This window comes from Saccoglossus kowalevskii, chromosome 12 (assembly GCF_978046115.1).
Source record: "Saccoglossus kowalevskii chromosome 12, keSacKowa6.1, whole genome shotgun sequence".
NCBI classification, from domain to species: Eukaryota; Metazoa; Hemichordata; class Enteropneusta; family Harrimaniidae; genus Saccoglossus; species Saccoglossus kowalevskii.
Window position 1 is genome coordinate 25,036,837 of NC_140652.1, and position 25,229 is coordinate 25,062,065.

Consider the following 25,229-nt stretch of genomic DNA (forward strand, 5'->3'; position numbering starts at 1 on the left):
ATTTAATATGTGTAGACGTGTAGGTATGCCAGTGCTGATTCTTGTACACTTACTACATGTTACATGTATCGGAGTGAAATGGATGTCCGGATGCATCACACGCGGGCGGAGCGGAAATCACAAGGGAAATGAAAATTAAAATGAAATTATTTGTTTTCTTGAATTACAATTTTAATAGGCTTATTAATACAATATTAATAGGATAATGAACATGGCATAATATATGCCGATTATTGCGTTTTGAAATTACACAGGGTGCATATTTTATACATTACCATGGATGTAAAAAAAGAAAATTACGGAAATTACACAATTAAAATAGCAATTACCCATATCCGATGGTATCAATATTAAGCAATTATTTAATGTCATTGGTCGTTTGATCACACAGTTTTTGCTGTACCTTCATTATAATTCTACCACCCTTTGTCTCGTGCTCATTGTTCTGAGTACGATGCTTAAAAATGGTTAAAAGATGGAAACTGGGTCGTGGTGATTAAAAACCTGTTTGACTTTGAGCTTTTAGTAAACGTCAGAGATTGTAATGAAAACAACGTATTAATTTACTACACTTACTAACATCTGGTCCGCACTGTCAGCAATATATATATCTTCAATCTGTCCACTTAATTCTACGTCTAACAAACGTTTTATTTTTCAGTCACATTTCCCCTCCATAGGGTGAAAATTGCACTTGCTAGTTACACCAAAATTTAACTTGGTTGATAATTTATAGTGATAGTTAAGATTCACAAATTTGAAGATAATCTGATAAAAATCTTGAAATAAAATATACATTAAACACAAACCAATTATATTATATGGTTATTGTAATATCCAAATTTGAAAGGAATGCGATAAAAGCAATTGTAATCACAAGAAAATTTTTTAAGACGGAGTCAACAATGACAACAACAACAATGAAAACAAACATTTTCCCCTCGTATATCCTGCTTTTCATTAATGACGATGTGGGCAAGGTGATAAAGCTGTATAATTTGGGGTATAGTATATTTTCTGATTACATCTAGGTATCTACCTCTTCTGCACACCATGCAAAGTGTTCAAGATAATCCTCTTGAAAAGGCTTCAAGACAAATTAGAGATTGTGTAGACATGATTTTCTCACTTTGGTTGTTCATGGACAAGTGCATAGCATGTCAACTGCCAGCATTGGTAGTTTTGTAGATTTCAAGGCTTCGTTTGACCGTATTTATAGACCTGCTATGTGGCATATCCTTCAGGAGTACAGGTACAGGAATACATTCATGTGATTCACTGTGTGTACGGGAACGGCTTGGCATCTGTCATTGTAAATATACAACGAACTGGTTTAAGATTAAGCCTGAGGTTTAAGGCAGGGACGTGTGTCACCCCTGCTCTTCGGTATTGTCTGTCTCTCGAAAGGCATGCAGCAGTAACTGGTCCGGCACCTGGCTGGTTTCTCTATGACTTGGCTTTTGCGGATGATATCGCAACATGATACTTCCAATACCTGGTGAGATTGAACTGGTGATCTCGTTCCCCTAAAACCATTGGCATGGAGTTTGGCGTTTTAGACCAGTAATCATACTGGATGAAACTCCTGTTGAGGCTGTGGACAACTTCAAGTACCTGGAATATTATGCCATAAAAAGAAAACTTAACACAGAGATCCAGTTAGGAAAGGGAGGAGAGTCTTTCCACAGCTGAGTAAAGTCAAAGTTTGCACGCGTCACACTTAAGGTTTAAAATGTACTGAAAATATGGATTTTTTGTTATTATAGTCATTAATGTTATTCCTCGTTTATATTTGCAGTTCTCTTTGTAAGGATATTCAGTTTTAAAATGCTCAAATCGGGGATGCTATTATTTTTTCACTTTTCATAGTTAAAATCTATAATCTACTAAAATCATCAGACAAAAAAGGAACAAGCAAGTGTGCAGCAATATCTATCCATGGACTGCTTGGTAGGACAGTACACTGTACTTCCTCTGGATTTGATGGCTGGCCGACCAAGTGGTAGACATAGCTTGCTCAATAATTCTTTTCAGCTTAACAAACCATCCCTGACCACCAGACTTTGATTAGTAGTCTCTGCTTAGTCTTTACTTTCCCATGATGTTCCTCTTGAGCTAGGTAAATAACAGTTCCTCTTAGTTTTTTGGCATGTTTATTCTTAGTATAACTGTAAAAATGTTCATAGCTTTATAATCGGGGGGGGGGGTAAAGTCTCTCCAGTGACCCGATTTAATACATCTTCTCAGTGTAGTCAACTCGGTGTCCACTGTAGATTATAGCTCAATTCTTTGTATTGGCACCCCTATGGGTAAATGTAGGTCAGTGGTTTGTCAGTAATTCACACGTGGTTTCATACAGGTACACATGGAACCACTCACACACCCATATCAATGCTAGTCATTCCTTTTCTGTCTGGGAGTTCCATACTTTTCAAACTTGCATAGATGAATACATAACTTTCACCTTTCTGTGTTGGAGCAATATTGCACCGATAGCAACAGGGCTGATGGCATCCGCAATTACTTGAGTTTCAGCACCTTTGTCATGTATGTCAACAACTCTGTAGGAGCAAGTGAAAGCTTTGAATGCTTTTTTCTGTTCAATTCTCCATACACTTCGTTGTGGATGATTTTTCACAGAGGTTCGGCTTTTGTTGCTAAGTAAGGCATATGTCATGATAAAATGTTAACTAGACTTGGAAATCTTCTGACTTCCCTTGCATCCCCATCTCTATCATTCAGTGCTTTCATATTAGCTTGTGTAAAACCAATACCCCTCTTAGACAGCATATCATGAATGCGAGTTTGTCCATTCCAAGCATCTTATCTTGGTTTAGTTAGTCCCCTTTTCTTCTAGACGTTTCAACACTAATTTTTGGTAATGCACTTTCTGGCTTTGGCCATACATCATATCATCTGCTATGTAATGAGCTGCATCACATTGAAATATAGCTTGTTGAATAATAACATGGCGAAGTTCAAAAGCAGGACTAATGCCAAACATTAACAAAAAATTCCCTTGTATGTCACACAAAATATCTGAAACCTTCTGATAGCTTAATTTGGCAAAATTCCCATTTCAAGTCTAACTTGCTGTACACCGCACTTGATCTACCAATCCAAACTTGACTCTAGCTTTGACCTCATACTGTCATTGGCTCCATTTTTTCTTTACCATCAAAACAGCTTGGAACCTATTAAAATCCCTATTTTCGAAACCTCTAGCTTTTCAGCTGCTAAACAGTCCAATAAAGATATATGGCTACCTATAATTAATACCTGTAACTCAACTTTCAGCTGCGTGCCTAGATATCTAAGGCAAAAATATAGTCATGTTTAATGTCACTTTTAACATTGTGTACTTGTGCTTGTGCTTACTTTGCATTGGATTTATTTGATTTCACCCTAATTTTATCACCTATACATTGTGACCTGCACATAACTGCTAAATGTTTGCTGCTGTGTGCGATTCACTTCTTCACAAATCGATGTACCAAAGCTTTCATTGCCATGGAACATTTTTCGGACTAAGTACATTTTCTTTCTCCAATAATTTACGACGGACCCTGAAGATCTAGACAGCTGTACACGTATTTTTACTTCAGAATCTGCAAAATTACAAATAAGGGTTTGGCGGTTTCTTTTTTATCTTGTTCTAAGTGACGGAAAATAAAGTCATTCAAATGATATATTGATCTTTAATGTCTTATCATAGTTCCCTGCATTAACTTGCTTTGAAACACGTCTTGGATATCAATTTGGCCATCGTTTGTCACACCTTTTGCAAATACATAAAACTCAAATAGCTTTAACAACCTTCATCTTGTAGAAAGTGTGGCTGATTCAGACTTTCAATAAAATGCTGGAATTCACCGCCAATTGAGTAACCCTGCACTCAGTAAGAAAGAGGATGATCTGTCTGCATTGTTAAATGCACATACATAACAGCTTGAACTCAGCACCGGATGTAATCTTTGAAGATTCAATAGTACAACCGGGTACTAATGTTAGCCCACTACACGGTTAAACAAGATAGAGAAATACCAATACTGAGATCCCCAACATTAGTGTGGGGCATGGTACTTAGACACAAATAGACTATTTCCCAGTACAGATCATGCACACTGGTAAGTGCGGCTACCAAAAGGCATTTGGCGAGGTTTCTTCGATCATAGAAATTCAAGACATATGTGATATGCAGCTGTGGGTCTTTGAGAACATGACATCATTTATAGGTAGTGTCACGTGATAAAAGGAATTTATTGCGATTCAATGAACATACAAAATCACTCACAACAGACTGTCAAGGAATAAAGACATTGAACTTTGTTTTTATTTTAGTCCAGTATTGATTACCATAGCTATCCTAGTATGTTACATTGATTCGATAAATTCCAATTGATCGGAAAATGTGAACAACGTTTAGTTTTTTATTATATGTTGATGAAACTACTGGCAAACGCGTCTTATTTGCTTTATTCTGCAAGTAATGGGAAGAATCAGTTTGCAATAGCGAACATTTCTATCAAAATGATGTGCCGGTAACGATGACTACGGGATATTCACATTAAAAAACTTCCTGTGTTCAGTGTTATTTGAATTTTGAGATGTAAAACCCGATTTTTTATTCTCCTCTACAATGCATCACAATTGGTTTCATCAGAACCGTCGCTACAGTCTTCGAATCCATCGCACTGGAATGGCAAAGGTTTACACATTCCATTGTCACATCGGAATTGGTTTTCTGTACACACTGAAAAATTGATAGAATAAATTTTAAAGTACTGACTTTGTATAACATTTTAAATAATTTTGCTCCAATTTATGTATGTGATCATGGTGGCCTCAGCACTGATCTTTCGTTATTGAAATGACCAGATTCAAAACATATGGTTGGCGTTATTTTTGCAATTATGCCCCCTTTTGTGGAATGAACTTCCACTCTCCATTCGTCAGTCAATCAATTATTATTTTTAAGAGAAGTCTGAAAACTCGTCTGCTTAGAAGACAGTTTTTCATATAATTCCGATTTTAATGGTAAAATTATTTTAAAATTGTTTGAAAACTTTTTTTTTATAAAACAGTTAATTTTTCATTTAATGTGATTAGTATTCATGTAATGTGCAGCGGTGTGTGACGCAGTGAACATCGCTTATTATTATTATTAGTATAATTATTATTACATAACATTGTTTACTTAACGCCTTGGGATTTTTTTCATTTAAAACAGCATTTCCGCTGCTATTAAGAATAAAAACTTTTAAAAGTGCCAACAAAACGACGCAAATTATAAAACGACGTCATTTTTATTAAATACTGATGGATTTGTTGTGAGAAAACGTAAAACTCTGGATTGAAAAGTGAACTCTCCAAATGACAATACATAGTGCAGCATGTTGATGTACGTGCGCATGCTCAGTCAAATTTGTTATCCAATGTCAATCTCAAATAATTATATTCAGAAGATTATAAAATAATTTTAAAAATATGTTATTCTTTTTTGACTACCGGTATTTTTCCACCAACCAAAACACTAGTTAAAAACTTTGTTGATAATTTTTCGTATATGTAAATGACGTGTTTGTGCAATGTTTCTTTACTCACCGCAATGCCGTTCATCCTGTGCGTTGCCACAGTCGTCGTAGCCGTTGCATAGCGAGTACATAGATATGCAGTATCCGGTCCCCGGGCATTTGAATTGGTATGCACTGCATTCTGTGAGCAAAAAAAAAGAAAACAAAAACATTTATTAATACTTCCACTGTGGATAACTTTTGCATAATTCTTTGGGTTTCGAGCATTTAACGGAGGATGTTATTTTACGGGCTGTACTGCAATATAAATGGACATGTTTGGGCAAAAAGGTTATAAAACATTAGCTTGACAATTTTACTAAGATATAATACTCATTTCAGCTGTAAAAATTCAATCATAACTTCCTTCCTAGGAGAAGCGGACGTGTCTGATGGCAGCTCCGTAAATATTAGAAAACTTCGGTAGTGTGGAGAAGAAGATTGATTTAAATCATAACTAAAGCAGTGCGAAATACTATTATATTCAATACGGTGAACCAATAAATGGGAAAGAAGCGCGGTCGGCAAAATAGGACACCAGTGTCTACAAGCAGTGAGTGCAGTCCAAACGAGAAACGTGGCAAGATGGCGGATACCAGTGTGGACAAAGACAATACAAAGGCAAGTTCGATGACACTAGAGTCGCTTTTCACGAAGCTTTCGGAAAAAATCGATGTGGTCTCATCTGAATTAAAGCAAGAAATAAATGATATATCTAAAAGTATTACAAGCATTGATGAAATAGTCACGGGTCAAGGCGACAGAATAGAAAGATTAGAGACCAGGCAGTTAATCTTGGAGAAGAGAATGATACGTTGAAAATGGAAATAAATTACTTGGAACAATATTCCAGAAAGTATTGTTTGGAATTCCACGGTGTTTATTTAGAAGATAGCAGTAATCTTTATATTATGAAAAAGATAATAAGTATTTGTGAATCAATTGGCGTAGAAGTTTTAGAACGCGATATTGACACCTGTCATCCGATTTCACACAAAAGCCAAGGGATTCCAGTTGTTATTGTGAAATTTAAATCGTGTTACCTAGCCAGCTGTGTGTATGCAAAGAGAACCCACCTGAGGCGAAAATCAACGGAAAATTTGGGGATTAGTTCTCAATCAAAGTTCATCTATATTAATGAAAGCTTAACTAAGTATAACGCCAGTATCTTTCGCAATGCCAGAGAATTTGTTAAATCAAGAAAATGGTACACCGCTTGGACAAATCTTGGAACAACCTACGTAAAGAAGACGCGAGACAGCCGTGCTCAAAAATTCTCAACACTGCAGAATAATAGTTTTCTCCAGTTTAGCTACTGAAGTTAAATGTTCTGTCTATATACATATTTGTTGGTTGTGAAAACTATGGCGCAGATTTGTTGTATTTTATTAGTGTACGTGTTTATTTTTGTCCATTTAGTAACACCGAATATTTTTCAGATTATCCATTGTTTATGTTATGTCATTACTTTTGAATTCTTAATTAGGGTCCAAAGAAAAGGACGTGCTATTGTCAAAATACTTGTAGTTAAGATGATTCAGTATTACAATACGGTATATCATCAGGTAATTCCCAAACTGGAAATATATTATGGCTAGTTATAAAATATGTAGCATGAATGTACGAGGTCTCATGGATACTAAAAAAAGAAAAGATGTATTTAATTGGTTATGTGATAAGAACTGTGATATTTATTGTTTGCAAGAAACCCATTGCTCAGAAGGAGTAGTAAACAGATGGCAATGTGAGTGGTCGGGGATGTCTTTCTTTACTGCATACTCCAGTAACAGTGTAGGCGTGGCAGTTTTATTCAGGCAAAATTTTGAATATAATTTGAATGAAACAATAACAGATCCACGTGGTCGTTACATCATTATTGATTTGACCATTCAAGAAAAGCGTATATGCCTAGTAAATCTGTATGCACCCAATGATGACACACCCGACTTTTTTGACAATGTGACCTCGTACTTAGATGACTTTGCTATACCAACATGTATATTTTGTGGTGATTGGAATGTGGTAAGAGATTACAAAAAAGACTCGATGGGTTATTCAATGAATAACAACCCATTAGCAAAAGAAAAAGTTGATAAAATAGCAGACGAATATTTTCTTTTGGATATTTGGAGAGAATTGCACCCAAATGATAAAGCATTTACATGTAGAAAAAAGAATCCGCCTAAACAAAGTAGACTAGATTATTTTCTTACCACATCCGACATTGCATCTAATATTACAAATGCAGATATAAAACCAGGCTACAAGACTGATCATAGTTTAATTTCGGTTACTATTAACCAGAATGGGGAAAAACGAGGAAAGGGTTTCTGGAAATTTAATGTAGACCTTCTTAAGGATAAAGAATACATTAATATTGTCAAAAAAACTATAGAGGAAACGGTAAATGATTATATGGTGATTAACAGTCCAATTGATGAAAGCGCAGAAGTTCCAGATACGGAAGGGTTTTCTATTTCCAGCCAGTTATTTTTCGAGGTTATAAAACTAAATATTAGAGGCAAAACTATAATGTATTCCAGTCATAGGAAACGAGAAAAAAATAAAAAACAATATTTATTGGAACAGGAAATTGACCTTAAAATACAACAAATTAATAAAAACATTCAAAAGGAACAACTGATAGAACTGGAAAATAAACAGTCCGAACTGGAACAAATGCGCTCTCAAGTGTTGAAGGGCGCTATGATAAGGTCAAAGGTAAATGACTCTCTTTATGGGGAGAAACCGTCTAAATATTTTGTACACTGGAAAAAAGACAGTATGTAAATAAAACGATTGAAAAACTGGTTAAAGAAGATGGTTCTGAAATTTTAGATCAAGGAAAAATTTTGAAAGAAATGAAACAATTTTACAAAAACTTGTATAAATCTGCCAATCAAACGGTCGGGGATATTTCTGATCAAAATTGTTCATTTCTAAAAACAAATATACCAAAATTATCAACGGAGGAAAGAAATTCGTTAGAGGGAAAGCTTACAATACAAGAATGTGCCAATACTTTAAAAAATATGGTCAATGGAAAAACACCTGGTTCAGACGGTTTCCCCAGTGAATTTTACAAATTCTTTTGGAGAGATATTTCACCTTACCTTTTAATGAGTCTAAATGAATCTTATGAAAAGGGAGAATTAAGTACAACACAGAAACAGGCCATTATAACTTGTCTGCCTAAACCAAACAAGAACAGATTCTTTTTGAAAAACTGGCGTCCGATATCTTTACTGAACACTGATTATAAGATTGGCTCAGCGTGTTTGGCAAATAGAATGAAATTAATATTGCCATCAATTATTAATGAGAACCAAAAGGGATTTATGAAGGGCAGAAGCATCAGTGATAATACCAGACTAATTTATGATGTGCTGTTTCTTGCAAACCAACAAAACATTCCCGGCATGTTACTTCTCTTAGACTTTGAAAAGGCTTTTGATAGTCTAGAATGGGATTTTATTCAAAAAGCAATGATCAGTTTTAATTTCGGACCAACTTTCCGTAAATGGGTATCCACTATATATGCTAATGTTACCAGCAGTGTAATTAATAATGGACATTTTACTGACTTTGTTCAAGTTCATAGGGGAGTCAGACAAGGTGACCCATTGTCAGCATACCTATTTATTCTTGCCATTGAAACTTTAGCAATCTACCTTAGAAATAACGAAAAAGTAAAAGGGATTACCCTGTTAAAAAATGAATATTTGCTTGGGCAATATGCAGATGATGCCCTTTTATTTTTAGATGGAACTGAATGGTCCCTGAGGGAAGTGCTCAATACCTAAGATAAGTTCTCTATCTGTTCAGGACTTCGCCCTAATTATGAAAAAACTAGTGTTATTTGGATAGGGAGTAAACGACATTGCCTCGATAAGTTTTTAACAGACAGAGGTTTAAATTGGACAGACAATCCATTTCAAGTACTGGGGGTCACATTTGATGTGAATCTAAATCTACTGTGTGACCTTAATTATATTCCCGCTATCAATGATATTAAAAGGTTGTTTAAGTCATGGGAAAAGAGGCACTTGACACTCATAGGAAAAGTTACAGTGGTAAAAACATTAGCAATTTCAAAACTGGTTCATTTGTTGACAGTTCTTCCAAACATGCCGGCTAATATCATCAAAGACCTGGAAAAAATAATTTACAATTTTATTTGGAACTCTAATTATGATAAAATTAATAGAAAAAGAATGTGCCTAGAATACAAAGAGGGTGGCTTGAAATTGACCCATTTATTATCATTTATGAAATCTATGAAATCATCCTGGATTTATAAACTACTCAGTGATGACTTTTATACATGGAAACAACTATTTAATAGTCAAATAAAATTTAAACATCACTTGCTCAAGCGTATGGGGGAAGAACAAATACGTTATATTAGACATACAGTATTGAGTGATAATCCATTTTGGAAAGATGTATTTACTGTATGGGAAGAAATTTGTATTACCAAAACAGAAGCAGATTATATTGTAAATCAACCACTTTGCTATAACCCGGCAATATCGGTAGGAAGTAACACTGTAATGTATAAGAATTGGCATCACAAAGAAATTGATGTAATTGGGGATTTATTGGATGAAAGTAAAAATATTATGTCATTGAATATATTTGGCCAAAAATGGAATATTACACCAAAGTTTCTTCAATATCAATCTTTAATTGCTGCAATCCCGAAAAATTGGAAAACAAAACTAAAAAAAAAATAAACAGACAACATGCAAGACGAATGTCTGTTATATTCCCAGTGGCAATAAGAAAATATCTAAAACTATTTATAGTTACTACATTCGTCAATTAGGACTAAAAACAATATTTACATAAAATTTTCTCAGAAAGATATAATTTTGGGCATACCTTTAAATTCAAACAGAAATCACCTCTGCCTTTTAAATTTTCTGATATTTTTTACGAAATTGTATATTATGCTGTGTAAATGGAAACAGGTGCAGCCAAGTGTACGGACATGGAAAAATACTTTGATTTTAACCTTTAATATTGAGTATTCCAAGTCCATACAGAAAGATTCTCTACATGGATTCAAAAGTACATGGGACCCACTGTTTGATTCAATGGAGTTACTCTAAATTGTTTTGTTTTTTCATTTTAATTTTTACGTTGTTATGTTATTTTGTATTTGTACTGTTTTAATATCATATAAAAATAATAATAATAAAAAAAAAAAAAAAACTTCCTACCGTTTGATACAAATGATTGTTCAAGTTTCTGTGAGTTGCGCCTTCCAGCGACGAAATGGTTTCGTGACGTAAATAGGGCAATGGTTGCGCTAAAAGTCAGTATTGTTCTGAGCAGAAGCACGATTACGCAACCAACCAGAGTTGTTTACTGCTTACAATAATATTTGTGATTTTGACGTCACAGAAACGCTTAGTCGATAGCGAGTGCGACTGGTGGAACGGGGTAATGCTTCTCATCGCAACAAAGCTTGTTTTCAGATTTCAGCTTAACATTTCTAATACTCCCTTTAAAGATATGACCGTGGGAGCCTACTAACAATATCCGTCAAAACGTTCAATGCAATTAGGCAAAGCGTGTCGCCGCCTACTAGAGCATCGTACTGTGTGTGAGTCATGTCAGTACTTACCACAGTCTTTTTCGTCACTTTTATCAAAGCATTGGAACTGTGTGTCACAGAGTATAGAATCAGTATTTGCGGAAAACGTTATTTCCTGTCCATCATCACATACATGTCTTGCTGTAAATAAAGGTCAATACAACTGCATGAACGGAAACAGAATGAAAACTTACAAAAAAAAAAACAAGTTATCTCTACTATAGAACCGTGGTCTGGCAGCGAGACTATATCTACTAGGAATATTTGACATTTGTTTTCTGTCGTGTTATTTTCGTCTTCGCCGGAAGTCACGTGTGTGCCGATTATTGTCAGACAGATGCATATGGCAGTTTCGTTTACTGATTTACAGCGGCTCCCGATGGAAATCCTGAAATATCTATTAAAACAAAACATTAAATTACAGTACAGTACACCGCGCCCTCTAGAGACGAGAATCCCTCTTGACGTCAAAATGACGTGGAATGCGCTGTCGTACAAATAGTCTGTTTGGTTGTGGAGTTTTCCATGATTTAAAATACAGCGAATCTCTAAAGTAATTTCTCTTCACGAAGCACAAATGCAACATATCAAAATAATGTCTTTCTATTATTACACACTCACTGATGTTACCATTGTATATTGAAATCGAACATGGTATAATTGACCAATACGATCAGCTTTGTTATGAAGACCCAATATTGTTCTTACCGCAGTTAAGCTCATCTGAATTGTCTCTACAGGAATTGTAACCATCACACCGGTCATACATGGATTTGCAAAGACCATTGTCACAACGAAACATGTCTTCTGAGCATGCTGAGTAAACAGAAAATAATATAGTTCATATTGATTTGCCAGACTGGGATTTTACATTAATTGCTTGCATGTGACTACCGTGGGAACTAAAAAGCATTAGAGAGTGCTATACCAGTAATACTAGTATGCATGTGTGAGCAACTCAATGATATGGTGAATCGACGTTGCAGTGGTTTAGTTTACATTGCTGTACTTCCAAATTTGACCATAGACTGAAATATCAGGGAGACGTTTTTGAATACTTTCACCATACATACATTTCTATAGTTTCTTCCGTAGACTGGCCCAGCTGTGGTGATTTTTTTCAGTTGAAATAGTTTTGCGAAAGGTGGGGTGAACGCGGAACCACCACAGACTGGTCTTATATGCAGCGAATCTGTTGCTATTATCTTTCATGATATTCAGTGACATCACTGAACGGATACTGAAAAAGGAGTGGGGGCGTGCGCGCTGCGTAATGAGGTAAACATTGTGGGTCTTCTGTGCAGATCGCGCTTCACTGTAACCCAGGCGAGATAAAGCTACACGGAGGCTACTTCTCTCCATTAGAATAATTTGTACGGAACGTTATAAATAGTAATTCGTTTGTTATAATTGACGATCGAGAAACTTAAAGAAAAGTGAAGTCTTCAGGTACAAAGGTTAATTAGATATAGTTTAAAGGTCAAATTACTTTGATTGGATAACGTTCTTGCCCGTCATTCTGCTCATTAACATAAAAACTGGTACGAAAACACAATAGTTTCCGCTTTCACAACAGAGGGCGCGGCAAAAAGGCCCAGTCTGGGTGATTTCGCGGTTACAGGGAATCTCGCGTTAACACCTCCATTTCGCTATTTTTTTTTAGCTCCGCTGTCGACCGTGTTTTTGTGTTTTTTCAAAGCACGTTTTTCGACCAGTGCAGTCTAGTAATTACGAACAAAGAATATAATATACTCACTACAATTTTGTTCATCGCTATGGTCTTGGCAATCGAATTTCCCATTACACGAATTTCCCATTACACATTGTCCTTTAATTAGTACACTGCAACTTATCAAAACGACATCACACCAACGTGGAGTACTGCTTAATTGACTACAAAACGTCACGTACTACCGGGGTCTGTACTACAGCAGGGCTAGGGGGTCTAACTTCCTTCAATGAACTACAGTAACAGTTGCGCAACTGTGTTGCTTATGATGGAAGAAGACTTTCTTGGCTGGTGTTGATACTGGTAGAAAACAAGAACGAATAAAAAAAAGTCTAAAGATTGAAAAAATCGTACCCAGTTCAAATCAATTTTACAGTAATAACTTTTGAGCGAGGTCGGATGTCAACAAAATCAAAATGGCGATCAAAACTTACCACAGCCTTCCTCGTCACTGTTGTCCCCACAGTCATTCCAACGATCACATTTGTTATATTTGTTTTTACACAATCCATTTTTACATCTGAACTCATCTGGATAACATTCTGTAATTGCATACATTTACATAATGCATAGTATAACGAACGCCTTACAGACAACGGCTCGTAGATTAACTTGTATAGAAACGAGTCCCTGTCCTGTTTACACCAGACCTTTTTGTCTCGTGCTACTTGTGAAACGTTCTAACAAGCTTTCACTATGTAAGCTATACAGTTTTCCTTCCATTCACAAAAATATTTGAATTTGGATGACCTTTGTACTGCGAACGGCAGCCATTTTGAATATGGCACAAAAAGGTCAAGGTTCATGTGGGCTGCTTTTTCACCTGTTTTGTTTTGATACCCAGACACCCAATTTTCAACTCGTATTACGAGCATGACCTCTATCTAAATAAATATTCAGACTTATTTTAACACAACATGTGTTCAGACTTCTTGAAATGATCGTTTATTTATGTTTTTATATTTTTGTTTCGTGTTTTTGTAAATATAGAACTCATCGAGGTCACTGAATGATCATTAGTGCTTCCGGGTCACCAATCAGCGTGGTGTTCTTAGATATGAGATATAATAATCATGTTTGTTTACCTCCACACACTCTCTCGTCCGAATGGTCATCACAGTTGAAGTATGTACTTTATCAAATCCAACAAAACTGCCATCGCCGCATTGGAAATCAGCTGTTGAGAACAAATATATATATAAGAATTTTTGTAATTTATAATAGAACGCTTTCCACGGTGCAGACCATTGGGAACCTGGCGGAGAACAGTGGAAAAAGAAAGGGGGGGGAACCTGGAACGGGTTTCATTGGCTTGCTCAGGATCGTGAAGGCTGGAGGATTTATATTGGCACCTTTTGCTCCAGAGAGAGCGAAGATCTTAAAGCGCGGTGGTCGTCACGTCGCGCATCGCGTGTTCGAATTTCATGTAAATAAACAATGTATTTTACACACGTTGTATACGTCGCTATGAGTCCCATATCGAACAGGACGCGGCACGACTTTAAGCTAAGCTAAGCTTTCATTGAGGTAGAACGGGATCAACGTGGCAATTTGCTCAACGACTTTAACGTCATATTTTTTATTAAAACGGCTGATTTGAATATAACCTCCGTTCAAAAACGTGGGTTAATTCAAGCAATATACCACCATAACCCACATCAATAAATGACGAATGAAAATAATCTCTTTCATGTTTTTCGCTGATTGAAATTAACCTGGTGTCCGCACTCAGCAAATACGCAAAATAATTAAATAATGAATACTGTAAAATATGTTGTTGTCGCTTCTAATTTATTTTCGCTGAATGGATAATTTCAGTGGAAATAAAATCCAGCGAATATACATATTTTCCTATATTTTACATTCAAATCATCAAAAGTCAGTGAAAATAAACTCCATACAAAACACACACAAAAAATCTTTTTACCGAAAATTAATTCCAGCTAAAATAAAATATTTTACAGTAGACTGCAATGTAGAACGTTATTATCGAGCTAAAGCACACGACTAGGCTGATTGTGGTGATGTTCAACATGAGGTGACTGCAATAACACCATTAAGTTCAGTAGAATGGAATTCGCCTGTTTTCAGAGGAAAAACTGCAACCTGATTACGTGAACTATGCCATATCATAAACCCTTCACTATTGTAGGGTTTATGGTCGTATAGACTACTAGTATACGTACTCACATTAATTACTGTCGTTGGTGGTGGCGTGCTTGTGGAATCCCGATTCAGTCCTGTGTCATAGGCGATCCGTTTTTTTTTTCAAATGCGCCATGATATCATTCAAAGTGTTTTACTTTATTTAGTCATATAAAAATGTGAGCAAATGTAATATATAACCAATAATTACGTAATTCCGCCTGCTTAGATGTCTGATTTGTGGTGATTGTATCAATTATGGTTATTTTTGGACAAAGTGATAATACACGATACAAGTTTGATATGTATCTATGGTAAAAAAAAATCATAAAAAATTAAGCCTATACATACATCAGATTTCAATCAGATTGACGTCACGTAACTAAGATAACTATGAAAACATCAGAACTTATGAGAATGCCATGACACCTGAGGTGGGAACAGCCAACATCGATGACGAACTGGGGGCGATACAATTATGCGTACTTACCGCATACGTCATCACTTTCATTGTACCCATCCGGGCACTGACTCCGACCATCACATCGAAACCATTCGTGGCGTGATAATAAGAAGTCACGTGACTGCGAAAGAACGTCTGCTATAGTATTCTTAAAGCGAGGCAGTCGTCGTGCAGCGCGTTCGCATTTCGAGTACCGTAATAATAATAATAATAATAATAATAATAATTTATTTCCCTTTGCTTCCTCCGATAGAGGTATGAGAGAACTAAATAATATACATTACATAATACAAACGAAAAAAGCATGTACATGGAAGCGTCACACGAAATAAATTTATAAATTAGAAGAAATGCATAATAAGGCACCAGCCCAAAATTACAAAAAGCAAGTAAATAAATAAACATACATGGCACTGAATCGGTGGTCAGAAATGACCTGGCTGAATTAAAAACCGCTTCATTATATCTTTACAGAATCTAGAAAGATTTAACAACTCCGATTCATTAGATGTGTTAAATAGCCGATACATTTTTAAAGTATTAGGTCTAATTCTATGATATGATTTCACAAATCTCTCCTGTTCTTTACTCAGGGCCAGACACTCAAAGATATAGTGCAATTCATCACCAAGGTGGTTATCTTGGCATAAGGTACAAATTCTATCATGAACGGCCTTATTTTGATAGCGACCTGTGACAATGGGCAAATTGTGGTTCCCACATCTATATAAGTGGTACACAACCCATTTTCTAGCAGATCGGCATTCCAGTTTTGTGTATACATGTCGATAATCTAAGTTTTATCGCTTGCTTAAGCCACGTTCTATTTACATTTGATCCAATCTGCCAAAGATTCGACATACCAACCGTATCCAGAACACCTTTAATTTTTAACATCCAGGCTGATTTGTATATATCTCTGTCATGTAGCACTTTTAATAAATTGTAGATTCTATGTGATAATTTGCAAGATTTACTTTGTATAATACTACTCCAAAAATGTATCATTCTACTTTCCACCAACTTACGAAGGGGACATACCCCGAGTTCACCGTATACCATACAATTTGCAGTATTTTTGTGTACTTTGAGAAGCCGTTTACAAAACTTTAGATAAAAAGATTCTATCTGAGAAAGATCAGCATGACCCCATATTTCACATCCATACAATAACTCTAGTTGTATGTCGATGGGTGGACATAATTGTTTTGCCTCCATCAGTAAGCTAAACATGGCACATCTGGCCTGGTTTGTCTGTTTACATATTGCTTTCCTGAATTTGTTATTATAATTGAATGTTATGCCAAGATAAATATAATCAAATGTTACTTCAATGGTTTCATTGCCAAACTTAAACGCTGGATACTTTTTAACTCTCCCACGTGAGAAAATAACAACCTTCGTTTTATTAGCATTTACAGTTAAATGGCATTCGTTGCAATAAGTATAAACAGCATTTAGCGCAGATTGCAATTCTGTTTCTGATTCAGACAGTACAATGGTATCATCAGCATATAATAAAGTGAATAACTTAAGAAATACTTCTATATCCTCATTACTTAAATATGTTTTAATCTCGCTAGCCATATATTTTAGACCATTATAGTGCTTACTGATAAAATACTCGAAATCGTTAAGATAAATAGCAAACAACAGTGGTGAAAGATTTTCACCTTGTCTAACACCAACATTACAATTAAAGAAATCAGATTTATCGCTTCCGTCAATAACACAAGACTTTGCTTGGTTGTACATATTATAAATAACTGTAATAATTTTACCATTTATATGGTTGGAGATTAGTTTAAACCATAAACTTGTACTGTCAATCAGATCAAACGCTTTTTTATAATCAATAAAAGCACAGTATACCCTTTTCTTATTATGCAAATATAAATCAATAACCGAGTGTAGGACAAATATATGATCTAGCGTGGAATATCCCGCCCTGAAACCTGCTTGCTCTTCACCCAAGGAACCCACACAATTCAAATAAGATGTCAACCTGTCATTTATAACAGCTGTAAAGAATTTGCCTAGACAACTTAGTAGCGTAATGCCTCTGTAGTTGCTAGGGTCACTGGTGTCACCTGTGTTTTTGAAAATTGGTTTAATACAGCCCATTATCCAAGATGTAGGAACGATACCAGTGTCCAAAACTATATTAAACAATTGTACAATCAAGGATGTAATATCATCGCGACTGTTTTTCAGAAATTCATTTATAATTAAATCTACACCTGCTGCTTTATTATTATTTAACTTTTTAATTTGAGTCATAACCCCCTCCACTGTAATGCTAGTATTACTTTCCTCGTTATTTGAATGGGTGATCAGTCTGGGATCAAAATTATGGACGTTTTCCTTATTGGTGGACTGTCCCAGATTTTCAAAATGCTGTTTGAATCTATCCATATCAATTATATTATTCTTATCATTAGTCGAAATTGAATTGTTTAAAACAGACCAAAATTTTTCTGGTTTTGATTTCTTCATCGTACGAAGTTTCACATACGTTTTACGTCTGAATTCCCTTTTACATTTTGCAAGAAATTTTTTGTACCTTTTACTAATTGAGTGAAACACATTCCTATCATTATCAGATTTTGTTTCTTTAAACACTTTTTTTGCTTTTATTAATTCAGATCTTAATTTGTCACAGTCTTTATTAAACCATGGATTACTTCTTCGTTTATAATTAAATTTATTATTGATTCTGATTTTAACGTCTTTCATCATGCCAAGTTGTTTAGCGGGGTAGCAACTTCTGCTGAACGAACAAGTTTATCGTTCCCGTATATAAGTTTGGTAACTGTGCCAAGTTGCCAATTGAGTCTCTTTTCAGTGTCACTGTGAATTATTACAACCTCGCCAACTCGTATAGTGTTGTGTTTACTTCCAGACGTCGTGTGTCTTTCACGGAGTGCCGTCAACTATTCTGTTGACCAGCGTGTCCAGAACTGTACATGGAGGCGAGACAAGTGTTTGTAACGGTCGTTAATTTCCTCGTGTTGAGTGTAGGACGGGTCGTAGATTTCTTCATCAGACACGTTTATATACGGTAGTGCTGTGACTTGTCGTCCGTGTAGTAAATGGTTCGGTGTCAGACCAACATTGTCATCCAAGTTTGACGATACATACGTTAATGGGCGGTCATTTAGTACGGTTTCAATTTCCGTTACAACTGTGGAAAGTTCGTCAAAACTAATTAGAGAGCGACCTAACGTCTTTTTAATTGCGTTTTTGGTCAGTCCGATGAGTCTCTCCCAAAATCCGCCAAACCAGGGAGCTTTCTTGGGTATAAATGTCCACTGTACTCGATGTGTGGCCAAGTATTCGCGTATTTCCGGTGTATCGACGAGAGCACGAATCTCCTCGGCAGCGGACAGGTAGGTCGATGCGTTGTCTGAAAGCATCCGGCTTGGTAGAGACCGTCTCGCGGCGAATCGGCGAAAAGCATGTAGAAATGTACGGGTCGACAAATCGGGCACCAGCTCGAGGTGTATGGCGCGTGTCACCGCACAAGTGAAGAGACAGATGTAAGCTTTGCCACGTGTCCCATCAGGAGCCTTGGTCAGTAAAAAACCAGTAAAGTCCACGCCGGTGATTGTGAAAGCAGGCAATTTATTCACACGATAGCTTGGCAGTGGAGCTTGTATAGGATTGGCGTATGCTTTCCCTTCAACTCGTCGGCATGTTACACAACCACGAAGAATACTGCGTACAATTTGTCGAATTCGCGGAATCCAGTATTGTTGGCGAATTTGAGTCATAGTGGATTGGACTCCTCCGTGCAAAATCAATGAATGCGCCTTCAAAACGATTAACTTAGTCAGTTCGTGATTAGAAGGTAGTAATGTCGGAAATTTCGTTACAAATTCAATGGGTGCGTTATGGATCCGACTTCCGCATCGAAGGACGTCTTCTTCGTCTATAAATAGACCGAGTTGTTGTACAATAGGTCCTAGTTTGGTGTGTTTTGTTTTCAATTCATGAATTGTATCTCTGAATTCCTGTTGTTGAACGTTTAAAATCCACACGTGTTCGGCTCGTTTTAACTCATCGGCGGTTATTAATCCAGTGTTAATTGTGTCAGCCTTCTTTACGCGGGAAATGAATCGCATTACGTATGCGGTTACACGTAGTAATTTGTCGATTGAGTTGTACCTGGAAATGTCAATAACTGTGTGTAAACCGATTTCTTGAGATTCGATTTCCTTATTATAGTCATTATCCATAACTATTTCTCGTTGGCGGGAAATGTTAGTTTCGGTTTCAGTGAACGCAGAATCACTCAGTAAGTCACGGTTTTCTCTCTCGAGCACTGCATGTAATATTGTGATATCGAACATTTCACAAGTGGGCCACTCATTAGGAGTGTTCAACCATAATGGTCCATTCCACCATATATTGGAGTTGATCAATTCAGCACATGTAATTCCCCGTGTTAGTAAGTCAGCAGGGTTATCCAATGTCGGCACATATTTGTAGATATGTGAGAATTCGTTGATCTCCTTAACACGATTTCGTACGAATATAGGTAACTTCTTATCACTGTTTAACCAATGAAGTACAATTTGGCTGTCAGACCACAAGTAACAATTGTTAATGTTGAATTTGCCTGACAGTGCTGTGATGACAAACTTAGTAAGTCTGGATGCAATTAAAGCGGCCATTAATTCCAATCTTGGAAGTGCGATTTCAGTCATGGGGGCGACGCGGGTCTTCGCCGTCACAAAGGCAGTTTCACGCTGGTTTGTTATGTAAACAATCGCTCCATATCCCACAGAGCTCGCGTCGGCAAAGGCGTGAACATCAACTTTAGATTGTGGATCATTTTCTGTGAAATATTGACGTTTCACAGTAATGTTCCGTGTTTCTCTCATATTCTCTGCTATTTTGATCCATTGTGTGGTAAGTTCGGTGGTAAGTGGCTCATCCCAGGAGAAACCTAATTTCCATAAAAGCTGTATAAAAAGCCTAGCTTTGATGAGCACAGGTGATAAATATCCTATTGGATCATATAGTGACGATGCGTAGCTCACCACATCTCGTTTTGTGACGAGTTCTGTTAATATTGGTTTAACCGCCTTATTGTATGTCAGCACATCTCCGTCGATTTTCCACCGTATTCCTAGAATAGATACATTCTTAGATGGCTCATGTATGTTATCCTTTTCGGCGAGATCCATAACTTGTTGACTGTTTGAGGACCATGCACGTAATTTAAAACCGCCGGAATCCATTAACTTATTGGCTTCCTTGAAGTACGTGACTGCGCTTTCTTCTGTGTCAGTGCCATCAATAACATCATCAACATAAATATTATTACTCATGTTCAGCGCGGTAGGTATATTGTTATTGTTCTCGAGATGTGTCTTAATTACCGAATTAAGAATAAAAGGCGAGCAAACGGCTCCAAATAGTACAGTCTTGAAGCGATATACTTTGAAATCGGAATTCGGGTCATTAACGTCGGTTAACCATAAAAACTTAGTAAATTTCCTGTCGTCTATATCGAGCCTCACGTTTAAGAAGGCCTTTTCAATGTCACTTGTTAAAGCAATCCGGTTGCCACGAAACCTCAATAAAATGGCCGGCAAGTCGTTAATGAGCGATGGTCCAGCTTGAAGACATTCATTCAAACTGGGGTAGTCTGCACCTTGTTTACATGAACAGTCGTAAACAACTTGTATCGGTGTTGTCACGGAATCTTTCTTCACACCATGGTGAGGTATATAATGTCCGATTAGCGGGTCATCTTCATCGACCTCTTCGATGAAATCACGACGTCTTTGCTCTGTTAAAATGTCATCGTATTTCTTAATAACATCCGGCGCGAGTCGGCGGATCATAGCACGTGTCCGCTTAACAGTAATATTCAAGTTAGTGGGTAAAGGTTCGTGGTCTTCCTTCCACGGTAACTTTGCGGTATATTTTCCATTTTCGACTTTTAAATGTGTTTTACAGTAAGACTCGAATGTCAACTGCGTTTCGTCGATTTCTGGATTAGTGATTCCAATGGCTTCTAAATCCCATAGGTTATGGATCGGAGGTTCCGTTTCGGTTGGTGTTGCCTCGGCGTACATCATGTTGACTTTGAAATCGGGGTTGTTTCTATATTGTCCGATTGCTCCAGAGAGCAAATATCCGAATTTCGATGAGACGGCTATAGGTCCAAGTTGACCACGCACGGTGTGATCCCCTACGTAATTCCAGTATTGGTCGGCTCCAATGAGTAAGTCGATATCCATACGACGTGTGGTTGTCATCGGGTGGGCTAACTTTAAACCCTGCAAGTGTTCAGCATTGCGTACTTTCGCAGATATTTGATCCGCGACTCTGGTTGTGATGACAGGAGCAATCATGGCATTGATAGTAGACATATTACCATCCAATTCGTGGGCGATAATGTCCGTGTATTCTACTTCTCTTTGTTCAGTAGCATTGTCACCAAATGTCGCAAGGTTAATATTTTCCTTCTTAGTAACTGTGACAGAAAGTTCACGAGCGAATTTCGCAGAAATGAACGTAGCATTGGCTCCCTCGTCGAACATTACGACAGCATTAATGGGTTGGTCGTTCCTCACAGAAATAGGAACTATGGCAGTTTTCAATAAAACCGGCCCCGCATTCTTAGGTTTAGTTGCTAAAGTGTCCGGATATTGGTCTTGACAACGGTCATTATTGAAATAGTTCTTATCCGGAAGTGGCGACACTTTGGTAAAATTCACAGTAATAACTTCCGTGGTGGCATCCGCGGTTTGTGATTTCTTTGTTTGACTCGGAGCGGGACTCGAAGTTGACGCGGATTCTTCAAAATGAAGACTCGTGTGGTGTTTTCTTTTGCAAATTCGACAAGTGTATCGAGATCTGCAGTCAGCTACCCTGTGTTTTCCAAAACAGTTAAAACATTGTCTGTTTTTGCGAATAATGTCCAAGCGTTGACGCGTATCGTTGATGACTCGACATTCAGCGGCGTGATGTGCACCTTTGCAGAATGGGCAAACTTTTCGTGTATGTCGTGGCTCTTGTTGTGATTTCGATGTTTGGCCCGTTGAGACGTGAGTGTGAAAAGCGGCTGTGATCTCTGGTGGATTCGGCGCATTCACTATAGATAGTTCTTCCAGTGAACATCCGGCTTGAAGAACGTTTATCTCTCGTAGTATAGCTTTACGCAAATCGGGTAAATTCCACGCAACATCCCCACGATCCCGAGCTATTTGTTGGCGGATGTTTGCAGGCAACTTATCCCTTATCATCGGTACGAGTAGTTCCCCATATGTGGATTCATTCTTACCCAATGATCGAAGGCCTCGAACATTACTCTCAATAGAATCGTAGAAATGTCTCAAACTAATGATATCGTTGCACGGTTGTCGCAACTGCCACAATGCGGTCATATGGGCGTCGATCAATAAATGTTTTTGTCCATATCTAGCGACCAGTAAGTCCACGGCATGTTCATAGTTGGCCTCGGTGAGGGCTAAACCCGATATAGTATGACTTGCCTTGCCAGTTAACAAACTTCGTAGATATGTGAACTTTTGAATATTGTCGAGACTGGTGTCTTCGTGAATGGACGATTTAAACAAGTCAAAGAAACTCACCCATTCTAGCGAGTTACCATCAAATGTTTGTAGTTGTAACTTCGGCAAAGCAATCGTATTCTTAGATCTCCCACGGGGTGTATGATCGATACCGGATGCTCCATTGTTGCTACCGGTGTTGGGACGATGGTTTTCTATGAAAGTGGTGATCCGATGATTTCTTTCGTAGATCTCGGACTGGTAATCGCATGACGCTTCACTCACTGTATCGTAGTTTGCCTCGTCGGTGAGGTTGAGTATCTTCTCTTCAGTTGCGTTGAGTGCGTGATACTTATCAGAGAGCTGCTTGTTGAGTGCCACGAGTAAGTTGTATGCTGTTGTTTTGTCAGCTTCTTCGGAGTATTTGTCGATGACTTCCTCAGCTCGGGTGAAAAGTTTCGTCATGTGCGCTCGTTGACCACGGCGAGTCAACTTCAGCCTGGTGATGCTTTCTTCAGCTTGTGTGTCTGGCATTTTCTCGGTGATATCCTGGTCTCGGCAACCAGAAATGTGGGGGAATGCAGTTAAAAACCGGACTCCTTGAGCGGGGGTATACAAATGTCAGACACGGAGACAGCAATTCGTCTAAGAAACTAATAAACTAATGGTTTATTCAACAGCGAATGCTGGAACATAGTAACGAGTTACAAACTGAAGAAATACATATCGAGAAGCGTGTGTTTCATTCTTATATACCCTTAAATCGAACGTCATAGGAAACATAGCCCACAAAAACAGAGTGAAAAAAGGCGGGAAAGCTTGAAGGACAAACTTACGATCAGTGATTGGCCATGTCTATGAAAATACTATGTCGTGATTGGCTCTATAAATACCATGGTAACAAGACTAATTAAACACACGTAATTAACAAGAGGATTTACTTTTAGAATCCGGCTGGCTAATATAAAAGGCTGATATATAAACTATTAGTATCACAGCTGGTACTACATGAAACGGGTGTGGAGTCGCTTGTCCTTGAATTTCATATAACTCGGAGTAACTTTCTCCGACACATTTAAAAAATCGTCTAACAAACCAGTTCTAGCATTATGATCTCCAACCAATAAAGTCGGCAAATCGTATAAACACTTAATATTAATCAGATCATCTGCGATATTGTCAAATAATTCATTATCATAGTATTTAGATCCTTCGTGTGGGATATATACAGAACCAATAATAAAATCATAACCTAAGATTTGCTTATCTACTTTAATCCACAAAACGTGGTCAGATGACAAATTGTGGACCACATGAATATAGCCTCTGTACCTATCTTTATAAAAAATAGAAATACCATGAATGCCACCAAATGGATGGCTTTTAGTTTACTTTTCCTTACACAATACTTGAAAACCAGGTATCGTAAAAGGGTCAATTTGATCAGTTTTAGTCTCACAGAGACAAACAATGTCAAAATGTTTGATGTAATCAAGAAAAATTCCATTGTCAATTTTCGAGTGCAGACCACAAACATTCAGTCCTACGATATTAATGGTCTTCGATTCTGATGTTGCATAACTGTGATCATGTTTTAGTCCTAAAATGGCTGGGCCACAGCGATCCTATAGCTCAAAATAAACCCCGGCTTCTTTTACTTGCTGTTCACTCCATCCAATTCCAATTAAATCATCTGCAGTATTGATCACAGGTTTGTCGTCCTCCAACACTACACAAAAGATTTTTCCGTCGATTGTCCATACTTTTTGAACACCGTCGTCTTGTCTCAGCTTACTGACTAATTTCCTACGGAGTGTTGTTAAGTCGTCATTAATGAACACCTGGTTATACTTTGGAATGTCTTTGAGTTTTCTTTTGTTTTTCATAATGGCGCTCTTAATGTCACGGCGGACAAACTGCACAATAATTGGTCTGACACGCTTACCACGTGTTGGGAGCCTGTGTGAAGTGCTAATGTCTGCACTTGTCAAATTCACACCCATGTCTTTTGCCAAGGTAACAATTAATTCATTGGTATTTTCCTGCTCAACCTCAGGGAGGCCGGAGACCTGGATATTCGCTTTACGCGAATACTGCTCTAATGTGTCTTCTTCAAATTTCTGAGACTGTATTACTTTTTTCATTTTATCCATTTTAGCATCAAACCCAGATTCAAGTACATATATTC

At 37.2% G+C, this 25,229-nt stretch overlaps 2 protein-coding genes across 2 annotated transcripts; both read right to left on the reverse strand.

The window, feature by feature from the left end:
- Positions 1-4,228: 4,228 nt before the first annotated feature.
- LOC144351959 (low-density lipoprotein receptor-related protein 4-like) lies at positions 4,229-5,691 on the reverse strand. The gene is made up of 2 exons (XM_085506197.1): positions 5,605-5,691; positions 4,229-4,753 (listed from the first exon to the last, which is right to left on the reverse strand). The coding sequence occupies exons 1-2, from the start codon at positions 5,663-5,665 to the stop codon at positions 4,635-4,637; spliced, it is 180 nt and encodes a 59-aa protein (XP_085362323.1). The 5' UTR covers positions 5,666-5,691; the 3' UTR covers positions 4,229-4,634.
- Positions 5,692-18,445: 12,754 nt separating this feature from the next.
- On the reverse strand, positions 18,446-23,575 carry LOC100370257 (uncharacterized). Its single transcript, XM_006816827.2, has one exon. It carries the CDS (start codon positions 23,573-23,575, stop codon positions 18,446-18,448), a length of 5,130 nt encoding a protein of 1,709 aa, XP_006816890.2.
- Between the last annotated feature and the right edge of the window lie 1,654 nt (positions 23,576-25,229).

Excerpts from the sequence above, each read along its gene's own strand:
- LOC144351959 (XM_085506197.1), bottom strand. The coding sequence starts at position 5,665 with ATGTACTCGCTATGCAACGGCTACGACGACTGTGGCAACGCACAGGAT. Across the intron at positions 4,754-5,604 it reads ACAGGATGAACGGCATTGCG|TGTGTACAGAAAACCAATTC; the intron begins GTGAGTAAAGAA and ends TCAATTTTTCAG.
- LOC100370257 (XM_006816827.2), bottom strand. The coding sequence starts at position 23,575 with ATGCCAGACACACAAGCTGAAGAAAGCATCACCAGGCTGAAGTTGACT.